Source organism: Anguilla rostrata, chromosome 1 (assembly GCF_018555375.3).
Source record: "Anguilla rostrata isolate EN2019 chromosome 1, ASM1855537v3, whole genome shotgun sequence".
NCBI lineage: Eukaryota > Metazoa > Chordata > Actinopteri > Anguilliformes > Anguillidae > Anguilla > Anguilla rostrata.
In genome coordinates this window covers 47,283,171-47,307,636 of record NC_057933.1, presented here as the reverse complement: position 1 = coordinate 47,307,636, position 24,466 = coordinate 47,283,171, and the positions used below count along the sequence as shown (strand labels likewise).

At 47.2% G+C, this 24,466-nt stretch overlaps 1 protein-coding gene across 1 annotated transcript in view; it reads left to right on the top strand.

The window, feature by feature from the left end:
- The window catches only part of si:dkey-22o22.2 (neural-cadherin), a 103,333-nt gene that overhangs the window by 74,792 nt on the left and 4,075 nt on the right, over positions 1-24,466 (top strand). Inside the window, exons 13-31 of the mRNA XM_064338918.1 lie at positions 109-358; positions 1,264-1,391; positions 1,880-2,066; positions 2,286-2,429; positions 7,682-7,965; positions 8,840-10,457; positions 10,975-11,071; positions 12,952-13,136; positions 13,772-14,004; positions 16,366-16,643; positions 16,878-17,092; positions 18,531-18,658; positions 19,290-19,417; positions 19,638-19,761; positions 20,405-20,585; positions 21,334-21,500; positions 21,822-22,086; positions 22,574-22,754; positions 23,212-23,465. Coding sequence (XP_064194988.1) covers positions 109-358; positions 1,264-1,391; positions 1,880-2,066; positions 2,286-2,429; positions 7,682-7,965; positions 8,840-10,457; positions 10,975-11,071; positions 12,952-13,136; positions 13,772-14,004; positions 16,366-16,643; positions 16,878-17,092; positions 18,531-18,658; positions 19,290-19,417; positions 19,638-19,761; positions 20,405-20,585; positions 21,334-21,500; positions 21,822-22,086; positions 22,574-22,754; positions 23,212-23,465 — 5,047 coding nt within the window. The remainder of the gene's footprint in view (positions 1-108; positions 359-1,263; positions 1,392-1,879; positions 2,067-2,285; positions 2,430-7,681; positions 7,966-8,839; positions 10,458-10,974; positions 11,072-12,951; positions 13,137-13,771; positions 14,005-16,365; positions 16,644-16,877; positions 17,093-18,530; positions 18,659-19,289; positions 19,418-19,637; positions 19,762-20,404; positions 20,586-21,333; positions 21,501-21,821; positions 22,087-22,573; positions 22,755-23,211; positions 23,466-24,466) is intronic.

Sequence of the window (24,466 nt, the reverse complement as noted above, 5' to 3'; positions counted from 1 at the left end):
CACACACACAGCCACACATGCATAGACATATACGTGTGCACACAAGTATGCACACCATTGACATTAACCTTACCTTGACAGTAATGGCATAACACCCACCTTTTGCAGACCATAAAGGCAACATCACCCCTGGGCGACCCCAGGGTCACCTATAACCTGGAGGAAGGGCAGGTCCCGGAGACCAACATGCCGGTGCGGTTCTACATTAAACCCAACCGGGCCGACGGCTCGGCATCCATCCTGGTGGCCGAGCCACTGGACTTTGAGGCCACGCGTTTCTTCACGCTCCGCGTGCGCGTTCAGAATGTGGCCGCCGTCCCCCTGGCTTCCTTCACCACTGTCTACGTCAACCTCACAGGTCAGTGACCTTTGACCCCTGTTTAGGCAGTGGCACGCACACCTGTGTCTCTGCAGTCACCCCGCTTAGAGCAAACATCTGCCCAATCGCCTGAATAGGCATACTGAACCAATACACAGTAAAATGAAATCTGAAGTCTCCTTACATTCTGAGAAATTAAATGGATATATATATATTTTTTTAATATGCGCAATGTATATTAAAATGCATCCATTTTCATGTCATTTTATGCATGTTGAAGAATCTAAAATGGAACATTGTGTAAAATATATATTTGAAGATGTGGAAGAGAATGTTGTATGTAGAATTTCTTCTACTAATGTAAATAGATATTGTCATACTGCATTCTGAATGATCCCAAAGACGTAGTTTTAGCAGTGGATTAGCACACATAGATAGTATTTGTCCATAGCTGTGTTAGCGTGTTACTGATGTGCAGGAGAGACCGACTCTCTCTCTCCTCAGGGGGGCGATACAGTCAATGGGAGGTTTGCAGAACAGCTAAGAGCTTTCCACCAAGGAAAGCAACACTTGAAAATGCATTATCATTAATTAAGAGGAAAATGGAAATTGAAATATAATGAAACGGAAGACAAAAGACTCTTGAAGCTCATTACAAATGTAGCGCAATCAGTGCGCAACAGAGACCATTGAACAGTGTGGTGCAGCTTGCCCGTAATGACTTGCAAGCGAAAGGGGAGTGGGAGGGCATTGTGAAATCAATCCAAAATGTTGCTTCATTTCCATGTCTTCAAAAGGAAATTAGTTCAATAAAAATTTTTCGTTCTTGAGTTTTGTAAAACATCACCAATACGCCTTTATATAGTCACATTTGGTAGACTTTGTTTCTGTGATTTTCTCCATCTGTATCTCTCTATCTCCATCTCCAACCAAAACACCTGCAGATGTGAATGACAACGTTCCCTTCTTCCTGTCCTCCACCTACGAGGCCACGGTGCCAGAGGGGGCGGAAATTGGGACGTCGGTGGCCCAGGTGTCCGCCACAGACCTGGATTCAGGCCTCCACGGCATGGTAAGGACCCCCCAGTCCCCTCTGAGAGGTCTCCTACTCCATCCTGAAATGCTCCCGTGAGACTGAACTGCCTGTGACTTTATTTGATCTAGCTGCAGCGCATCTGAGACTAAACTAGAGCAACACCTTTTTTTAATTTAACTGCAAAACCCTTGAAACTAAACCCATGTTCCAATTCAATATAACAGTAATGCACCTTAGACTCCAATAGACCTACTCAGTATTGAGGCTAACCACTATGCCCCTAAACTAGAGACTAGAGCCAAGATAATATTTCCAGTGAACCACTACAGACCTGAGTCTAAACAGCACCCACACTTCTCTTACATCTCAGGAATGATTTAAGATAATCATGGTGATGTAAAATAACAATCCTACTTAGGTGGTCACTGGTTGTGACACGCAAACAGCAATCCAGAGCAATTGCATTTTTGTTTACAAAATGGTGGGGCCACCATTGCTAACAGTGCTCACTTTCCCTTTTCCAGATTAACTACATCATTCTGAAGGACGAGAGCGGAGACTCCCAGTTCTTCAGCATCAACTCCTATTCAGGGGTAATCCACACACGCGCCACCTTCGACCGAGAGCAGAAAGGCTCCTACCTGATCGAGGTCCAGTCTCAGGACAGCTCGGAGTCTGCCAGGCCCAGCCAACAGGGACAGCCCAACACAGGTGCACACAGACGCATCGTGAAACGGTCATCAGCAGTCATAATTTTAGGACCTCTTAGAATATGTATTACACCAAATTTTCAGGATTCATTCTGACTGAGGAACCTATATTTGACCATTTATGGCAGCGTATCATAGTGAGTAACATGTTTTTAGACTGCACACTCTAACTAGACTAACTGCTGCGTGATGCTAAGGTCGGCCATCTTGTATCTCTCAGACACAGCCTACGTGCGGATCTTCGTCACAGACGTCAACGACAATGCACCCGCCTTCTCCCAACCTGTGTACGAGATCAGTGTGGAGGAAGACGAGGAAGTGGGCTTTGTCGTTATCACGGTGACAGCCAACGACGAAGATGAAGGTAGTGGCACCTGAAAGTTCTCTGAGCTGGGGAGGCCAATGTCAAAGCCCCTTATATTGCTTGCTTCACACCATCAACCACATGTACTGTAGCCTCAGAGCTGAAATACTCTCTAGTCAAAACACTGAAAATGTACACATCTCCCAGGGTACATATACACTCGCATAATATTCTGTGCTGCTAACAATGAACTTAGAGAACAGTGATTTCATTGTTCCTCTTCTTCACTCTTGCATTTTCATAATGATGTTCATATGCCCTTTTATAGTAAAACAACATCAAAAACAAGTGTCAGCCACACAGAGCAGTCTACATTCTGTTTTCGTCCACTCCGACTACTGGAGTTTGGCTTTTGGATATGGATCTATGTAGATCGGACTATAACATGGCTGGCTCAGTCATGCTGGTTATCTAATGTTAGGTCGTTCATTATTAAAAATGAACAATGTAGGTTGATGAGAACTCATCTTCAACATTTGAATTCAACTTGAAAAACGCACAGTGAAACGAACTGTTAACTTAGTGTCGGAGCATTAAAAACTGTAGTGTTAGCCAACATATGGCATGGACAATAGGTGACCTAATTTATGTTTTTCATGAAATAGCTTCAGTGCTGCTAACTAGCTTTAGTTTACTATAACTACTTTTTCATTATTGGTAGCTGTGCTGTAGCTTAATTGCTTCCAGTGATGAGTTTTTGGTAGCTCAGCCAACTAAATTTGCAGAGTAGCTTCCCCAGCACTGCTCGGTGAATTTGTGATGTATTAACAGATTTGCTAAGACAGGGCTGTTTCACCGTATCTGTGCATTGCTAAGCAACGGTATGGAAGCCCTGCATTACACCTGAGAAAATCAATGCCTTCACACCTTCTTGCAAGGACCAGCAACTTTTCTGTGTCTGGGGCTGTGTTTATGCATCTCATTTGAATTTCGCTGACATTTTGACAAGCCTTATAGAGACAGGGAAAACAACACAAGGTAAAGCTAGGTAAAGCAATCTTTTATTTCCCCAAGCTTGTTAGCAAATCTCTCCGGTGAACGTAGGAGTTTCTGATTCAACCCCCTGAGGTAATCATTTGATTTTTCTTTGTTTGGTTTGTCCCTTGTTGTCGTTGTGAATTAATAAATAAATAAGAGAGCACACTTTAATGTCAATGGTAAATCCTTTGTGGGATCATTTGCGTTTATTTTCAGGAAGTGTCACATCTCAAGATGCCTACCTGGATTCCAAAGTGACACCAGGTTTTCACATCTGCAACTGTGAAACTTGAGCGATGTAAACAAAATACAAAAAAAAAAAATGGAGTTTTGGAAATTTTTGGCTTAGCATCCTACATGCCAGAATCAAGCACTGGGGGAATGAAAGCCTTGCAGAGCGATGTAAAACCAAACCTGTTTTCGACTGCTTAGTTTGAGTGTATGAAGAACTAAAAGGCTCCAATGACAAGCCCCACAAACCAGTGTTTATCTCACTGTACCGCAGACCTTGCTGAATATGCAGTCTGATCCATGGCCCCATCAGTTTTTTTCAATGAAAAGCCTTTTAAAGTCAGGACTAGCCTCTTCTAAAACCTGCGGACATCTTGCTCAAGTCTCCTCTCTTCGATACAGGTATGACTAGGCTAATGATCTGCATTAGCTTGAGATAATCCATAAAACAGGATACGATCCCATTAAGCACCAGGCCTGCTGATTAAGCATGCGTCTGTGAGGATTTCAGCCAATCCTCTGTGGGCTCGACACGAAACGCTACTGTGAATCGGTGCTCCTCCTTTCCTATTCAACCACTTGACCGCTGTTGCGCCTGCCTGAGGGAAAAAGGCGTAAACATGCTAGGGCTGCTAAGATAGTTCCTACCATTTGCCATCTTTTTTACCCTTTGATGAGGGATATTGGGTCATTTAAGAGAATTATCCTAAGACGGTCTAATCCTCTGAATTGCTGTTATGGTGTCAGTGTGTGCTCTAGTTATTAAAACGCTGGATTCTGGACCTGAGGGCTGTTTCTTAATGTCAGGTGTTAATAGTGATGGTTTGAGCAGGGTACTTGATGAAAGTACACAGCCTGGATGAAATAGGAATTCACTTTTATTAATAACCAAACTGTTTTAATTGAATCCAGAATGTGCACAATGTGAAAGAATACACCTTGTGTACACCTTGCATATTACTGCTACTACATCAATGGCTACTAATACTATAAATACTAATACTACTTTTACTTCTACGTTTACTAATGCTAACAACAATGCTAATAAAATGAACATTAACGTTAAATGAATAGTAGCAACTTCTTTTTCACAGTCCCTGTCTCAGGCAGTTAAATGTTAGCTGGCTAGTTTATTCTGTTTCTGTACAAACCCTCCATGGCTTTCCCTTGGCCCCGCCCCCCAGAAGGAATCTGCTCTCACGGCAGCTAGAGAAAAAAACCACCTTGCTCTTACTTGGTGGTTTGGGCTGACAACACGCTTACAGTAATATAATGCATTGCTCAGCCTCCGAAGTGAAAGGCTGCTGTTTTATTTATGCTACCCCCAGGTGTTAAGACAGCCGAGCCCGGCTCGTTAGGCTCCCTCGTTATCCCGCTTGCCGGGCTTCTGGGAGAAGCGCAGCCGAAGGCGGGCACGCTCAGAAGGAGGCCAGGCCGAGCCCAGTCCCCGGTTCTGGTCTGGCCAGACGCACCTGGTGATGTCAGAGGAGAGGCAGTGTGTGCACTGTTTCACCACAGGGAATGACCAGGAGCCGGAATGGCGTGCTTCCCTTCATCCTTCAACACCCCCCCCCCCCCCCCCACAGCCTGCTTGGTACTGTTAACATGCTGGCTGCCAGCCATATGTGCGTGGCTAATAGGATTGCCCATTCTTATCTGGGTTGGGATGTCTTAACATTCTACATCTAGACCTGTGCATGTTGTCAACATAAACAAGCAACATGGCCAGGAAATAGAAGGATGTGACATGCTAATTCTAAATATACTAGTGAAAAACATGTCAAAATATATGGGTGCTTTACGAATTATTGTCAGATTAATAATATTTGTAGTCTGTTTGGTCTGCATATGTGCATTTCTACTTCGGTAGTATATTTTACTGTACATGCATATAAAACTGAAAAATATATCAAGTACGTAACACGTACATGTCGAGTGCAAACTTGTTTGTCGGGAAATATTCTTGCCACGGTGGCAGCAACTTTGAGGCAATAATGTCAACGCGTACAGGTGTTTGAAAACGTATTAAAGACAAGACATTGATCCCCCCGGGGGAGCAATGGGGGGAGCAGCGACGCGCGGCAGATTCTCCATGGACGCACCGGGACTGCTCGACAGCTAATATTTCATGACTGTCATGAAACAGAAATGCAAATAAGAGTTTGATCCTCGCTAACCCCTACTCCCCCCACCTTTCTCCTCATCCCAATTTCAAAGCACATCGAATGGCTTTCCATTAAACCTCAATATTTCCTATTACAGCCAAGACGGGACTGGGGAATTGATATAATTAGGGCCTGATCCAAGGGGAATAAAGGAATTTTATGGTCCCTTTAAATGTTTCCCAAAGCTGATTAGTTTCACGTTCTTTGTCAAAACCTTCACTTAGACAAGGATTGAGTTTCATCTGAGGTAGAAGATGTTTGAAATTAAGAACTTTTGGGGGGGGTTTAATAAGGCCAAGCCATCAGGGTTGAGGAAGTTGCCCTGGTTAAGCAGAGACTGTGAATGGCGTGGGGGGGGGGGGGTTCGACCAGGGCCAGAATGGGATGCCGTTTGCTGCCAGGGGAGGTGGTGTGGTGGCGAGGTGGCAGCCCTCCTCCACCCCCGCCTACCCCCTTCTGCTGCGCTCTGGGGGTGTACTGAGGGGGGCACCATATGGCCTCCCTGTTCATTAAGGAGGCCGCTGCGGGCGAAAGCACTCGAGCTCGTCTCAGTTCGTGTCAGAGCGCATCGCGCTCGCCGCCCTGACGAACGCACTTAAGCGCCGGGCCGGCGCGGGCGACACATCATAATGAAATCCTAACACATTTCACCCAGATGGTGTTTGTCTCGTAAAATCTGATCTCGGGAACGGGAACGCGGGGCCAGAGCACGAACGCCGCCTTTCCGAGCTGTTTTTCCGCTCCGCGGCAAGGTCAGTCATCGGTGGGGGGATAGGCGGCCCGCGCCATTATCACGCATCTGCATTCGCCACGTCATTTCCCTTTCCTCGCGCAGTCCGGCCCCTAATTAGGCCCGCGCTCCCCTGCCTCGCAATTTTCCTCCCGTGCTCTCCTGAAGGTCAGGCTGCCAGACTGGCTAGGACAGTAGGCCGGGATGAGATGGAGGATGGGAAACCGAGCTGGGCGCCTTTGAAGCCAACTGCCTCAGTCGGACCCCTGATCATCCCTGACACACACACTGGTCGTGTGAAATATGAAAATCATGAGGAGAAATCGGATGGGGAATCTGATCTGACATTTCCCTGTTCCTAGAGTATGGAATAGCAGGGGACGAAACTCCACCTTTTGGAAAATATGGTTATTATTTCTTTCCAATAAGGAATTGGCTTGATGAAAATATTCTCACTGTATAGTACTGTTTGTTGGAATGTCCCTCTAGTTTTTTCTTGAGTAAAACAGCTGTAATCAGTTTCTGCTTTGAGGATTAGCATAAGTAGCATTTTTTTAGAATAAAATGTTAGGTGGATACTTTAAGTCACTTTTATCATCTGTAGTTGAAGTGTCTGATTTCAGTACTTTCAATCAATTAAGACTGACAAATTCAACAGGCTGTGGATTTCATGCGCCTTGTTTATTCTCCCAACCAACCCAAATTTTAAATTAGCCACAGGGTCATTCCTGGAAAGAGGGTTTCATTTAGCCAGGTTTCCTGTGCCAGAAGACAATTTTCTCATTTTCAACATAGCATTGAAGGACGGAGTGTGGCACAGTGGTTAAGGAACTGCGCTTGTAACCGAAAGGTCGCAGGTTCGATTCCCGGGTAAGGACACTGCCGTTGTACCCTTGAGCAAGGTACTTAACCTGCATTGCTTCAGTATATATCCAGCTGTATAAATGGATACAATGTAAAGTGCTATGTAAAAAAAAAAAAAAAAGTTGTGTAAGTCGCTCTGGATAAGAGCGTCTGCTAAATGCCTGTAATGTAATGTAATGTAATATATAATATAACTGGGGAGAAGAGCATGTTAACTTTCTTTTCATATTTAAAAATAGAAAAACACAGAACGGATCCGACCAGCCTCTCCTTCCTCCCAACAGGAGCCAACGCAAAGCTGCGGTACCAGATCACCTCAGGAAACGCGGGGGGCGCGTTTGACGTGGAGCCCGAGGTGGGCACCGTCTTCATCGCCCAGCGGCTGGACTACGAGCAGGAGCAGCGGTACGAGCTGCGCCTGGTGGCCTCCGACGGGAAGTGGGAGAACCAAACGCTGGTGGTCATCGACGTCATCAACAAGAACGACGAGGCGCCCATCTTCACCGAGCCCGAGTATCACGCCAGCGTCACGGAGGAGCTGACCGACCTGCCTGTCCTAGTGCTGCAGGTCAGAGACCGCCATCTATCCGTGACTCACACCTCACACCTGTGCCAAAACCGCATTCACAAGTGTAAACCAAGAAAGCTTTATCAGTATGGCAAACATGTCCAAAAAAGACAATAATACTGAAAAAGCAGGTGCTGGACTAACCAAACCAAAACAACAGACTGAATTATGAAACACAGTCTGTTTGGTTAATAAAAGTTTTTAAACTTACTTTTATAGTTATATAAGCTTTATATATTTATTTTGCAGTGTGTTAAGCTTATGATTATACCACACATTCTTGTTCGTATCCGTTATTCGAGTTATGAGCAATTCGTTATTATTTTATGAGCAAGGAAAATAATCCCACGTAGAAATACATAGAAGGATGGAAGCTTCAGCACAAAACTGGTTTCTTTGATGCAGAATTGATTTACTGCGGGCTGCTGTTAAGGCATTAAATTGTTTCAGATTTGTGGCAGACTCCCTTGAAGTGTTTTGTTATATTTATTAATGCACATGCGGATTTTCAAAAATTTCCAATTTGGAATGAATTCTCTCTTTTCGCTCAGCTTCAGCTGTCGTCTTCTTTAATGTTTCCCTGATATTGTCTTGCGTTGTACTGTCTGGAAAAAGAGAAGAAAAAAAACTTCAAAGGCTTGTGTAAACAAACCCTCTGGTGAAAATTGAAAGAAAAATCTGAATTTCTTTGCTGTGCCTATTAACTTTTAATTGTTTCCTAAGTTCTTTGATGGATATTTTGAAGCCGTTGGCATGCTCCTCTCTTCCGCTTCTTCTGTGTTTCAGAATGGCAGTAGCAGGATGAATCGCTCAATTTGCTAGTTAGTAAGCGTGGTAAAGATTCTGACTTCAGACATTTTGACTTCTCTTTTAGGTCTCAGCCACAGATCCAGACCAGGAGGCAGACCAGAGCGCCCTCAGGTATTCGCTTCACGGTCAGGGAGCAGGCAGCGAGTTCACCATCGAGGAACTGACAGGACGCATTCACGCTCAGAAGAAGCTGGACCGTGAAGACCGCTCGGTCTGGCGTTTCCTGGTTCTGGCTACGGATGAAAACGGGGCGGGGCTGACCGGCTTCGCTGATGTCATCATGAACGTGCGCGACGTGAACGACAACGCCCCTGTCTTCCTGTGCGCGGGCGACGGCTGCTTTGTGGGTCACGTGCTGGAGAACTCTCCTGCTGACACCTCCATCATGGAGATGCGAGCCACTGACTTGGACGACCCCAAAGCCGGGAAGAACGCCGTCCTCACCTACCAGATCATTCAGAATGTCCGGAACGAGATCAACCTCAATCTCTTCTCCATCAACCCCACCACGGGCACCATCTACACCGTGCTTCGCTCGCTTGACCGGGAGGTGGAGGACCGCTACCTGGTGGTGGTGGAGGCCCAGGACGGCGGGGGACTCTCGGGGACGGGCACCGCCACCATCGTGGTATCCGACATTAACGATCACGCGCCAGTCTTCACGCAGAAGATCTACGCGGCCTCTATGCCAGAGAACCTGGACATCAACAGCGAGGTGCTGGCGGTGTCAGCCACGGACGGCGACGAGGGCGAGAACGCTGCCATGACTTTTAGCATCGTTGGCGGCGACGAGGACCGCAAGTTCTTCATGGAGACAGACAAGGTCAACCGGCGGGGCGCTATCCGGCTGAAGAAGAAGATCGACTTTGAGAAGCCCCACGAGCGCACCTTCAACCTCACTGTCAAAGTGGAAGACGTGGATTTCTTCAGCCTGGCCTACTGTGTCATCCAGGTAGAGGATTCCAATGACCACGCCCCAGTCTTCTTCCCCCAGTTCTACGAGGCGGGCAGCATGTTTGAGGACGTCCCCGTCGGTACCATTGTGGCCCAGGTCACCGCCGTGGACCTGGACTCTGGGCAGAATGGGAAATTCGTCTACAGCATCGCGCCCGAGTCGGACCCCTTCGAGCAGTTCCTGGTGGACAAGAGTGGCTGGGTGGTGGTGGCAGACTCCCTGGACCGGGAGAAGATCTCGCAGCACCGCCTCATGGTCCACGCCACCGACATGGGCAGCCCGGCCCTGACCGGCACTGCCATCGTCTTGGTGACCGTGCAGGACGTCAATGACAACGGACCGGAGTTTGAGGTGCCCTACCGCCCGATGGTGTGGGAGAACGCTGCTGCCCCCCAGGTGGTGCGGATGAATGACACGTCTGTCCTGCTGCACGCCGCTGACCGCGACACCACCCCCAACGGCGGGCCCTTCTCCATCCGCCTGCTGATGCTGACCAGCGACGTCACCAACTTCAACCTTACCGACCTTCGGAACGGCAGCGCCCTGGTCACCGCGCTGCGCACCTTCGACCGTGAGCGGCAGAAGGAATACCTCCTGCCCATCCTGATGATTGACAGCGGGACCCCCCCCATGAGCTCCACCAGCACGCTGACCATCACAATTGGAGACAGGAATGACCACCCTCATGCGGCCGGACACTCCGAATTCATAGTGTACAGCTACGAAGGTGAGGGCCCAAGTGTTTGACACCTCTCTACCATGGTCATTGCTCCTCATATGCCCCTGTCCATCTGTTGGCCTTTCCTCCCATCTGCTTACTGTACTACAGAATTCAGAAGTAAAGAAACATTCAAACACAGTGTTTCGGTGTTTCTTGGGTGGGACTCCTACCTTGTAATAAAAATTCAGCATGTATCTCAAACATTCCATGAAGCAAACAATTTGCTTAAGTTAAGTCCCGGGTTTAAGAGGCATACAAACCGGACAAATTTTAAAAGCTGTCGATTTCATGCCTAACAGGATTACAGCATTACGATTTAGCTTTTGGAGAAATAAGGGCACTGCATACTAATGTATTTTTTCTTCCTCGTTGTAGTGTTTAACAGCGTCCATACTTGGAGCAGGGTTTCTCTTATCTCAAATAGAGACCTCTTTCTTTCTCTTTCAGTCTCTTTCAGAGCTGCATGTGCATGACAGGCAATACTGGGGTTCTGATCAGCAACCTAATGATGTTTCTTCCCCAGGCAATCTTCCAACAACTGTACTTGGACAAGTTCAATCCCCTGACCTTGACGACTGGAATGAGAAGGTTTACAGATTTGAAGGCAAACTCTCCTCCAGGTGCTTTGATCTTTTATTGAGGTTTAAATCAGCCTTCTACGAAACCTGCCACTTAGAGCAGGAGAAAGGTTATGAACACAGCACAGTGATTGGCTGAAATTTCTCACGGAGTACGGTCATTAATAGTTAATAAAGAATTGTATTCAGGAATTCACTTGTGGTGAGGCGGTGGTTCTCTCATTACTATGAATGCATTATGCCTTGTGTTTCACGGTACGCAGTGGGTTATGGATTAAGCTGCCTCCACTAACGAACCACCTGTAATGTAGCGAGGAACCTGGGTTCATTAATAGCTGTCAAACAACGCTGAAAGAAAGTAGAGACAAGAAAATGTTTCGCTACACTAGGAACTCAGTAATTATTATCCAAATGGTAAGAGTTTTTATTAAGGAGTGTAACTGTCCCAGTTAATTTAGATAATATACTAATTACACCAATGCTATTTGACTAGTTTAGTCTACTGCTGTCTTCAGCAACCTTTGAATCCCCACTGTACTCTATCACTTCACTTTGATCCTGGCAGTGCTTTATTTGCTTAGTTGACAGTTAATTACTTCATCTGGCTCTGCCACCGAAGGTCACCAGTGGTGCAGAGCTCAATCCCTGCTGCATGAACATGACTTTAAACAACTTCTAAAATCAAATTAGATCATGTGGCAGTGCAACTTTGGTGACCTTGGTCAAGGTAAACTGCAGCAAAAAAACAAGCAGCAGCCTCGCTTTAATGGACAGCACTCTCTCTCTTTATATTAAGGACGGAGTGTGGCACAGTGGGTAAGGAACTGCGCTTGTAACCGAAAGGTCGCAGGTTCGATTCCCGGGTAAGGACACTGCCGTTGTACCCTTGAGCAAGGTACTTAACCTGCATTGCTTCAGTATATATCCAGCTGTATAAATGGATACAATGTAAAGTGCTATGTAAAAAAAAAGTTGTGTAAGTCGCTCTGGATAAGAGCGTCTGCTAAATGCCTGTAATGTAATATATTTGCTCTGCTGATAACACACCACACAATAACTGACATAGTGGTAACACGCATAACAATGTAAACTGGTTAACAGGATACAAGAGCTCAGAAACATTGGCAGGCGTGTCATTATCACCCTGTCATATTCTACACTTGGTCTGTTCAGATGCATGTTTTCAGAGGTCATATAATAATATGGGCTTCTTCTCAGTCCTTATGCTAAAGCCATTTGACCGTTGTCATTTGCTGTTCCTATTTCGGTGTTCTGAATCGGCTGCAGTCATTTAATGATGAAAACCTCTGTCTGTTCTGATGCCCCTGTGACGAGCTAGTTTCGCACCTGCATAATGATGTTGGGTTATGATGACGTGCGGCGCCCATGTGCCACGGTGGTGTCAGTACAGAAAAGGCCAAATATAGCGCCAATCTGATCACTGTCCTTGATCTCTTCTCACCATTGTGAGCTTAAATGAGGAGTGCAGTTGCCAGGGTGGTGTTTGTCACGCAGCTCATACAGCAGTAGACGTGTGTAATAATGAAGAAGTCAATAACACACCAGGATGCATTACACTGCAAGGTGCCTGGCTGATTGTATCCGCACCACTGCAGTATATTTTCACCTTTGGAATGGCTGGAGAGCACACTATGACACTGAGGAAGAGGGTTATATTCACTTATATTCACATTGTATTGATAAAACAGTGTTCTGAGCCAGAACGTGGATCAAAACAACCTATTAATTAAACTTGTGATATTGGGAGCTAAATAAGCATGCAGGCCTCTTCACCCTGTTTTATATTTTTGGCCTCTCATCATTACAGTTAAGCTGTGCTTGTACTGCCTTAGCTGTTCTTGTTAGCACAAAGTGCCACTGATCTTGAGTCAGCTCTTACCCTTCCTCTCTCCCTCACACAGGTACTTCATCCTAAACCAGAACTCAGGTCAACTCAGTGTCAGAGAGGGAACCCCGCCCGGGACGTACAGCCTGCAGATCCGAGTGACAGACAAGATCTGGCCAGACATGACCTCCACCGTAGAGGTCGTCGTCAAGGAGCTGAAGGAGGAGGCGGTGCGGAACGCTGGCTCTGTGCGTTTATCCAGTGAGTATATCTCGGGGGCAGGTTGTGCAGGATTAATCTTCCGTTTCCTCTTCTAGTATTGCTTGTGCTGACCTCCTTGTGACCCCACCTAGACCAGTGGTAACCAAATCCTGTGATGTACCATCCTGTAGGTTCTCATTTCAACCCTAATTTGGCACATCTGACTCTACTAATTAACGGCTCAGCCAGACCGCTAGCTGTTGAATGAGATGTGCTTTGTCAGGGTTGGAATGAAAACCTACAGAATGGTAGATTTCCAGGAACAGGGTTGGTTTTCACTCGTGGCTTACTGTACATCCTACAGTCTCACATTTCACTCAAACACTGCTCTGTACGGCAATTTGTAGAAATCTTAAGATTCACCAAAGTCCTCTTTAAAGCTTAAACCTGGTCAAAGATTTTGGAATGATGTTTATAATATATCAATCAGCAGTTGACTTGACCTGTTCTTAATGCATTCCACCGAACACTGTTACTGACTTTATGCTTAAAAGGGTATTATGTGTTGATTGTATGCTAGTCTTCCATAACAGCGTTAGCATAACTGTGTAGTGTATAATGTTAGTTCAAGAGATGCTATGTAAAATATGTCCAACACATGCAGACTTTCTCTCAATTTCTGGTGTTTTCCGTAGACATCACAGCAGAGGAGTTTTTCGCTGCTCCAGAGGGGCAGGAGAGCAGGTACACCCGGCTGAAAAGGCTCCTGTCGGAGGTGATGCAGACGGAAGAGGACAACGTCCACGTGTTCAGTGTGGCCAACAGCAGCCGGCAAGCCCGTGAGCTGAGCGTGTGGTTCGCCGCCCACGGGTCCCCCTACTACAAGCCCGAGAAGCTGACCGGTAACGTGGCCGCGCACAAAGCCAAGGTAAACAGCCCTGCCTGCCCCCTCCCGCCAACGGGCTTGTCACGAAAATAACTTTGCACCTTTTTAAGCAGTCAAGGGAAAGCGCCCCCCTGGCTCCATGCCCGTTGTGAGAGACCATGCAAACGGGAAGTGCACTGGTGGCTTTTCGTAAAGAATTCACAATGTCACAAATTGTATTTGTCAGAAGCTGGATTCAAAGCATGCTTTAATGCCAGGGGCTTCCCACAGCAGGTGAACACGCCCCATGTCGCACCTTGCCTGTGGCCACCTTGCTTTTGTTGGCCGAAAATGATGCATTAAATTCGGGAAATATGGCCATCCCCTGGGCCGTGCGTAGACTTTTGAAAGACGGAGGTTCGAAAGGGGGTTCAAGCTGAAAAAAGGGAACCCCTGTGTGTGCATTCGCACACAATACTTTTTGAGAGCATTTCAGAACAATCAACAGTCTTCTCACTGATAAACTAATGTTTGATTTGACTTTGTGCTTGACAGTCATGCTGAACTGGCTGCGCTATGATACTGTTGTTTTTCCTAACCTATCCTCCCACCTGCCTTCGTCCTCCCCAACATTACCATGACAACCCACACCCACACGCACAAATACATTCCATTGCTTTACACTACAACTACTCCTATGTACCTGGTTGAAAAACTTCCATTCCCAAAGGTAGGCAGGTAAACACTACTGCTGCTGATGCTCTACCCTATGTGTCACGATAAGAGGAATGGTGGTTAATGACAGGACAACATTTGAGATTAATACATTATGCATTCATTTATTTACATATGTGGACTGCTAGCCTAGGACTAAACTGAGAAGTGGTGGATGCGGAGCTGAAGGTTGAGGGGGTGGAAATCTACCCCTTAGAATGATTATTGGTCTCAACCTGTTTTCAGTAATTTTCTTGATTATCAATGCAGCAATTAATTCACAAAATACTCAATACCATCAGATATAACCAGTTCTCCTAAATTAGGCTATTAGGTGAACAATAAAATTATTTGTATCGCAAAATTGTGCACATTTTATCAGCATTGTTTAAATCCAAAGATATTATTTAAATCCAAAGACATGCAGGTTTGGGGGGGGCATCTACAGGGCAGTGCTGCAAAAGAAGATGCATACGCAGTTAACTAACCCTGTATAAATAAAGGTGAATTAATAAATTATTTTAAATTGTGGAGAAGGGTACTCATTCTTCGCACTCACATATTCATGGCAAAGATTTGCTAACTGTAGATTTTGTCATTTAAATGATTTTGAAGCACAAGTTTTCTTAGAAAGCCTTTATTGCAGGTTGTACTGAAAGCTAACGCAGTAGTTAACAGAGTGGTGTTTCTTTTTTTTGTTATGTTCACTTTGTGATTATAAATGATTTTCCTATATTGAATTTATCATTTACTGCCTCTAACATGATATGAAGAAGCTGTGATTACCTGCTTATTGATTATTTAGATCATTGGCAGTGCAGACTTATTAATCAAGGAAAATTAATGAAAACATGTTGAGGCTAATGATCAGTTTAAAAGAATGCCGCTACTTAAACTGAGCTAGTTGAGCTGTAGCCTATTAGCTGCTTTACGTCCTACCCCCTTTCTTCGTCCCTGGCCCTGCCCTATCCCGTTTAGTATTATTATTGACAGAATTGATGAAACGTAGTGCCCCGAGCACACGGTCATGCAGTAGAGGCCTAAGCAACAAAAGTGGGCTGGTGATGTTTAGCTAGGTAGCCTAGTGATAACTAACTTAGATAAAGTTAATTATAGCTGATATTGCTTTCGTTTAGCTGAGATAAAATTGAGAATATTGCTTTTATTAGTGGTTTCTTCATGCATAGCCCATAGCCCTTTCTCTGCTGGTCAGGAAAGACAAGGCAAAACAGAGCAAGCCATCATTCACCGCACGTCACACGCATAGAAGGATAGTCAGCCTTGGAAACAAGGGATGCTGAGATGAGACACTTTTTTTGTCAGTGGAGGCCGTTCTGAGGTGCACACTGGACAATGCTTCTCAAGGTGCAACCATTTAGGAATGGGGCCCTTAACAATAAAAAGCAAATAGCTTTTTGTGGACAGCCGTCTGCCCGCCGATGAAAATAAAGAAAAGGTTTCGCAATTTTAAAACGAAATTGCCAAGAGGACACTTTGTGGCTGAAGGCCAAAGGGGCGAGGCTCTGCCTCAGGTCCATCTGTGCACGTGCCTGGCTGTCCCATCACCTCCCTACTGTGTGTGAACTTGGGGAATTACTAGTCCCGTGTCTGAGGAAAGTCTTGATTTAGATGTCTGCATTTTCATTGAATTAAGTGTCATTCATCTTCCCAATGCTCATATTGGTGAAAACACCTCTACTCTGTCCTTAGCTGGAGGCAGCGCTGGGCGTGTCTATCGTGCAGGTGGGCGTGGATGAGTGCGCGTACAGTGACTGCAGCCAGACGGGCGGCTGCACCAGCGCTCTGAGCTTCAGCCACACCCCCACCCCGCTCAGCAGCGGGAACACCTCGCTGGTCTCCCTCTCGGCCTCCATCAGGGCCCAGTGTGGCTGCTCAGCCCGCGAGAGACCGCACCTCTCCTGCGCTTCCTACCCCGGCAGCCCCTGTCTAAACGGGGGCACCTGCGTCGACAGTGAGCTGGGCTACAGGTAACAGCCACCGAACCACGCTGCTTAAGACTTACACTTATTTATACACGCACTTTTCCCTCACTCTAGACTCAGAACACCTCCTGCGTTCTTCAGCTTTGGGAGAAAAACCTGAAACATACTCTATACTTGTCCAAAGACTAGTACAAATAGAAAGCTCATTTTTAAACTCTCTGTGCTCTCTTTGTTTTTTTTTTTCTTAAACATTTTTGTTGACTGTTTTTGTTTCCCCAGGTGTAAGTGTCCACCCATGTATGATGGACCAGAGTGCCAGCAGACCAAGCACACATTCCGCGGCTATGGCTACGCCTGGTTTCCTCCCATAAGGCCGTGCTTCCAGAGCCACATCTCGCTGGAGTTCATAACAGAGACAGCCAATGGGCTCCTGCTCTACAATGGCCCCCTGGGGCCACTGATGTCTGGAGACCTGGAGGACTTCATCGCCTTGGGTGAGAATCAAAACTCATGAAATACTCCTGAAAAAAAAAGCTTTCATTTGCCAACTGTGTATATGCAGATATACTGAATTTGTAACCTCCTGAAAGTTTCTAATTAGTGACTCAGTGTGTGTCACCATGGCAATGACAACAGGTGGCACTGAAAATGTATTTTGTATTTCTTCTCTTGAGGTGGCTGTTCTATAGTTAGTTAAACTGTTTAGCATTTTCAGTATTGCAGAAACATTGGGACAAGATTAGTGGGAGCCTGCGGTGATATTATGAAGGTTGCGTGATGAGTCCATTACTTACATGTTGCCTGTTGTTGTGTAATTAATCGAGCGGAGTCCATGTTCCCGCATCGGAGACAGGAAATCGAACTTCACCACGATTGATTGCAGTGAAGCATTTTTCAGTGGCGCAGTTCAATACAGCGCTTGTGTTTGCCAATGTTTTATTGGAGGTCAGGGTAGTTATGCCCCATAGATGTACTGAAAGATCACGTAAATACCTTTAATACAGGGGCGTCCTGAGGACTGCCGTATCAGAGAGCAATTGGAGTCAGTCGCCAACTCTTTTCAGCAGAGTTTTTGTTGTACTACTACTACTGCTACTGCTGCTACTACTGCTACAGTACTACTACCACTTCTGTTACTGTCACTACTACTGCTGCTGCTACTGCTACTACTATTGCTACTGCTACAGTACTACTACTACCACTGCTACTGCTACTACTACTACTATTACTGCTACTGCTACTATTACTACTACTACTTCTGCTACTGTTTCTACTAGTATTATTGCTACTGCTACTACTACTACTACTACTACTATTATTGCTACTGCTACTACTACTACTATTACTACTGCTACTGCTGCTACTACTACTACTATTACTGCTACTACTACTACTGCTGCTACTACTACTACTACTACTACTACTATTACTGCTACTACTACTACTGCTTCTTATACTACTGCTGCTACTATCACTACTACTACTACTACTATTATTGCTAGTACTACTACTACTACTACTAATAATAATAATAATAATAATAATAATGAAGTGCCTTTCATATATATCTGGCAAAGAGCTTAAAACTTTGTCCAGATAAAACAAAGGAGTAAGACACAACGGAATAAAGCAAGGACAAGTACGTTTTCTGGCTGAACTTTTAATGGAGTAATCTTGGGAAGGTTCAAAGCAGGCAGAAGACTGGTTGAGTGTACCAAGATCACGGAAAACGGCAATATTATTCATTCTCTGGCACTGGCGATATTGTGCTGTGTAACAGAAAGCTGTGATTTATCTTTGCCTCCCCTCCAAGAACACGGGCCTGGATGTTGCCCAGCCACTGGTGTCTGTGTTTCGTGGTGTGATCAATGGGGTGTTGTGCTAATGGCGGTGTGAGTGTGAACAGTCTGTGCTTGATGCTCTCGTCTCCAGAGCTGAAGAACGGGGTGCCGGCCCTCAGCATTAGCCATGGCTCGGGGACCCTGATGCTGCAGCTGCCTTCCAGGGCCACAGTTACCGACCGCCGCTGGCACCAGCTCGATATAATCAGCGATGGCAAGGTCTGCGCTCATATTGGGGTTCGGGGGGGATTGTAGGCTGGTGAAAGATCAGGGCTAGGCCTTGAATATAATACCCTGTCTACAGTACAGTACAGTCAGAGATTCCATAAACTAACCAGATGGACAGCTCTCACTTCCCATCCAGTTATATTATTTGTGCTCTGTTACAGAAAATTCACTGTTACAGTTCTACTGGGCCATGCCTGCTTTGTGAATATATAATGTGCATCAGATTTAAATTTTACAGAGTTCAGAACAGGGCCAAAGACAATAAGGGGAAAACTGCAGAAAGACATTAGCCACACGAGGGAGGTTTGCACTATTGTATACTCCAGTTCAGACTCTCCGTCAGCCACCATTGGGACTCCCAGAAAAGCAATTAAGACGTAAAAATTTGAAGGAAAACACAACTGAGTACCTAAATATAATTCCTCCAACTCTGCCAGGTTTAGCAGCATTGTATATTTTTGGTTCACTCGTCTCGCGTGTATAATTTCCGGTAGGTGCCTCAAGGGGGTCGGTGTCAGGGGATGTATCTCTGAGGAAGTAGGAGGTGGCGTGCCCCAGAATGTATTTGGGTCCCGAGGGGGGGAGAGCCGTGTCACTCACGCGCGCCTGTTTCCTGCCGCAGACGGTGCAGCTCGTTCTGGACCGCTGCTCAGGGGCCATGGTCAACGAGGTGGAGGGCCTGGGGGTGGAGGTGCTGGAGACTGACCAGTCCGTCTGCAAGGTGTCTGGAGAGACTCCTGGCACAGAGAGGTGAGGGAGACAGAGACACAGAGCCTTCATCAGTCTTTAGAACACATTGGGCTCATAGCATGCCAGTGTGGGAGTTATTTACATTTGCATAACTTCTGTTTCTGTTTCTCCTGACTCTACATTTAGTGTGAATTGGCAGAGTGCATGCTTGTCTTTGCCTGTGCTGATTGGTTGATTTTATCCTAATCGTTTCTTCTTCCTCCCTCCCCCTCCCCCAAAGGTTTCTCAATGTGAACCAGCCCCTGCAGCTGGGGGGTGTGAAGGAGGTTGTCCCTCACCGTCGGACGCACCCTCAGTTCAAGGGTTTCGTTGGGTGTCTGAGGAATCTGGTGGTGGACAGCCAGGTGCGTGGCTCTCCGTGCCTGCTCTTCTTCATGGATTTCCATTTCTGCTTTTTTTTTTTTACCTCATCACTCACCAGTGCCCCTTGTGGTCTATCGGGAACCTGTAATGTGCCTGCTTCAGCAGTATAGCCTACCTGTCTTCTGGTGAAGGGGATGTGGTGGCGCAGGAGGTGGGCTGCAGGGTGGAAAACGTGCCAGTATCTTTACTTGTGTTTGGAAATGAAATCAATGGAGGATGTTCCCGCAATGGGACCGAACACGCAACTGTGTATTCAATACTGGAGAGGAGACAGGCGATAGTCCATAAAAAGTCTGAACCACAGTTTGCTTATGTCTGCAATATAGCAACTGCAGTATCGTACCGTGGGAGTGAGCAGGCCACATGGTTGCCGGGGTTACCAAAAATCCACAGGAAAATTAGTCCGAAGCCCACAGTCATGTACGTGAGAATGCATGAGTGGCTCTCCTGTGGCTGAGACCTGGGGGGCGTGGTCACCCAGCCACTCTGGGGCCGCCGTTGGTCAATGGGGGAGGTCATCCTGAACCTCATTGTGACAGGAGGTCAGTGGGGTGACAGGCCTTGCTCTGTGTGGGGCTGCGCCCATGTGCCCTTTGTGAGAGTGCCTCTCTGTGTCCCTGGCAGGTGTATGACTTGGGCAGCCCCGCCGACAGTCTCAACACCGCCCCTGGCTGCGGGCTGACCGACGGCGTGTGTCTGACGGGCGGGGGGCCCTCCTGTGGCGTGAACGGGAAGTGCCTCGGGGAGTGGGGCTCCTTCAGCTGCGACTGTCACCCAGGATTCAGCGGGCACAAGTGTGACAAAGGTGTGTGTGTGTGTGTGTGTGTGCGCACATACACATCTTTATATTGTAAGGACACTGTGTGCGTCTGATTGTCCATCTGCTCCTTTTTTTATTGTACATATTCACATAATATAATTTTCTTTGCAAGTAGTAAGTAGTTTTTTGTGTGTCTGTAGGTAACTGCACGTGTATGTTTCGATATGTGATTGTGTATTTGGTGTGTACGTGTGCCTGTGTGTGTGTGGATCCATGTGTGGACCTATGTGTGTGACTGTGTGTGGATCTGTGTGTGGATCCGTGCGTGGACCTATGCGTGTGACTGTGTGTGGTGGCTGCCTGCATGCACATCTCCTGCGCGTCTCCCGTGTGTTATAGGCTACGGTAATTACCAGGAGACTGGATTACCTGTGGGATTTGTGGTAGAGTTCCCACGCTCCCCCAAGCAACAAGAAAAGGCTCACAAGAAAGGAAGCTCAATCCTGCCTCGTTTAATGTCTGTCTGCGCTAACTTCTCACATCATCCTCTCCCAGCCTTCAGATGCTGTTTCAGCACCGCGTCTGGATGTTTTCTGCTTTTTGATATTTTCGATATAGCGCTTTGCTTTATTGGTTACCTGAAAGAAGCACAGATGCAATTGTGTAATGTCACCATGAGAAAGTGATGTCACTTGTGATATGGAAGCTCTGTTGTGAATCTGATTGGTGATTGGGCCGACTGTATTGCAGTTTATACCATACTAACACCGCCCCCCCCCAAATTGGTCCCCAGCCCTTCCCGAGTGGTCCTTTGAGAAGGAGAGCATGCTGCGCTACCAGCTGAGGGGGGGCGGGAGCCCCCGGCAGACCCACGCCCAGCTGCTCCTCCGAACCCGCGCCTCCTCGGGCACCCTTCTCAGCATGGCCTCCCGGGACAGTAACGAGTACATCACGCTGGAGGTAGGAGGAGGCCAGCCGTCATTCCCATAATAGAAACAATAATTATATAACGGCCATTTTAAAAAAACACGTCCCATCTGTGTATGGCCAATTGACCCCATTCTGTTTCGTCCTTTGTTTTTGTAATGAATGCAGGATTTAAGCTGCTTCCATTTTATTCAGATGATCCCTTGAATACAGCTAGAAATGTACAGAAACAATCAGGTTGAGCACCTTTTTTGAGCAGCTGAACAGCAGCGATGTGGCAGGGATTTGAACCCGTAACCTTTATGGACATAAACTGCAGCGCCTTCATCTCTGTGGCTTGCGCCTCCCTGCCAGATCCTGGACGGGCACCTGAGCGTGCGCGCCAACCTGGGCGACGGTGCCCACGCCCTGCGGTTGACCAGCCAGCGCGTGGACGGGGGCCAGTGGGTCCAGCTCAGCCTGCATCGCCACGACAACCTCTTCACCCTGCGGCTGGAGCAGGGCGGGGGGTCGCGGGAGGTCACCGCCGCCCTGGGCCACAAGCGGGAGATCGTGGTGCACCCCTCCAGTGTGGTGCTGGGGAACAGCCTCTCCCCTGGCCAGCACGGGGACTTCCAGGGTAGGGGAAACTCCTCCTCTCCTCCACACCCCTCCACCCCTCCACCTCTCTCCCTGACAAGGGGCAAGATGTCAGAGACTGTCAGGGTCACTCTTGTCCTTCAGTGTTCATGCTCCTATTCACAAATATTCCTTAAGTGACACTAATCAGTTAGAGGAGTCTTAAGGAAGTGAGTGAGGTCTTGTTGTCTGCTTTTGTTTTCTGAATACGGGAGGCAGAAGGTGTACACATGGAAAACCCTGGTCCGGGTCCTGTGGCCCCTGGGGGCCCAGACAGCCCTTGTGTATGATTCCGATGCCAACCTGCAAGGGAAGACAATAATAAACTGATTATAATTAACATTATCTGAATAGAGCTTCTTGAATAGCAAATGTGGCACACGAATCCTTTCAAAAGGAGCAACAGGAATAATAGAACTAATGCATTAAGAAGAAAATAAATGCAAATGTGGGCCCATCAGATCATGACCGAATCCGCTCCCGGGCAGGCTGCGTGCGGGACGTGCGACTGAACGGGCATTCGCTGCCCCTGGACGGGCAGAGCACGGAGTTCAGCACAGTGCTGGAGCGCCGCGGGGTCCAGGGGGGCTGCCACTCAGACGCCTGCAGCGGCCGGCCCTGCCGCAGCCCCCTGTACTGCGTGGACCTGTGGAGGAAGCACGAGTGCAGGTGAACTTTGAACTTTGAACTTGACCCCTGACTCCAATGTCACCTTTTCAATTTGCTCACTGTGTCCAGTAGCATGAGAGGAAAAACATTTGTGTTTAGCTTTGGGTGCCATATTTAGTCACCCTTTGAACTGTAAAGTTTATTTTTAACTACTTTGAGTTTTTTAAAGACTCTTATTGTACTCAATGCACCTTAGCTAGACGAAATTTAAGGATTTTATAATATTCATGCAAAATGTGATGTAAGTAGGAGTTACTCTTATTTCATATTGGGAATTATGCTGTGAATGTTGGAGGTTAAATGCTCGGCATAATTAAAATTTCTGCTGTCTGCTTGATGTTTTAAAATATTTTGACAAAAACTTGCCTGAAGTATAATAATACCAGAAGTATACACTCTGTAAAAAAATCTTCAGAAGCAGTACAGGAATAACCGTGTGCTCCGTGTGATCCTCAAGGTGCCCCGCAGGTCAGATGACGGTAGCGGATGAAATTTCAGGGCTCCAGCGTTGCGCCCCGTCCCCGTGCGGACCCACCACCTGCCGCAACGGGGGCACCTGTGTTGCCCACTCCCCCAAGAGCATCCAGTGCAGCTGTCTGGAGGGCTTCAGGGGTCAGTGGTGCGAGGTCAGCCAGGTCAAAGCCATCCGGCTGGCTGCCCTCAGCCCCAGCTCCATCCTGGCCATCAGCATGTGCCTGCTCGTCTTCTTCGGTAACTATGACAACATGGCTCCGGCCACTTCCCTTGCATATGAGCATACTTTCGCTGATTTGCTCGTAAAATAAACGTTGTTCCGGTCAGTGCATCAGTACTGCTGATAAGAGTGGATTTACCTGTGCCATAAATCTATGGGTTGGAACCCACTGGTAGGACATTGGAGGAGTTTAGATTGGTCACAAAACACTTGTGGAGAAACAGTTAACAAGTTGGAGTTTCCACTCCAAACAAGTGAAACGCAGCACTCCTTTCCATCTAATGCAATGGATGATTATTGGTGTTTTGACATGTGCTATAAACATTCTGTTTCCACATTTTACACATTAGGCTGCATCTCACAAAACATACTCATTAGGTGGGTCACAGACTCTTAAAGTTTGGATGAAGTTCCGGCCCAAAAGGCTCACAGTGGCGCATTTCTTGTAAACCGCATTGCTGGCGCTAACCTGCAGACAAGTGGGGAGGGCTGCACCGCGCAGTGTGAGCGCCGACCCTCCGACAGGTACGCCGCTGACAGACCGGCGCCGCCCGCGGGTCTCCCCGTCGTACGCCGCCTCCCGTATCTGCCGGGATCACAGGAGCGGAGAAGGGGGGTGGGGGGGGGGCGCAGAAATCCTTTTAAGAAATTGTTTTCGCCCGGCGGAAGGAAACTGAAACAAAATGCATCAGGCGAAGCAAAAAAAAGCGACGCGCGACACCCGTCTGGCATCCGCCGAGAGATAATCCGATTGATACCCCTCTCCGGTTGGGGAGCGCGGCGGGGCCACCGCCAGCCGCCGCTCGCTTATCTGCTGCCGGGGCGCCTCCGCCGGCGCTGGAGCCGCGTTTAAGGCTCCTTCCCCCTTTTAATTGAAAACCGGGAAGAGATGCGACTTGTCATCCGTGAATGGCTAAGTGAATAAATGACAGAAATGGGTAAACACTGTAAATCACGGAGCCAAGCCATCCCTCTTGTGCTCCTCCCTGTCCGTGCGCACACACACACACACACACAC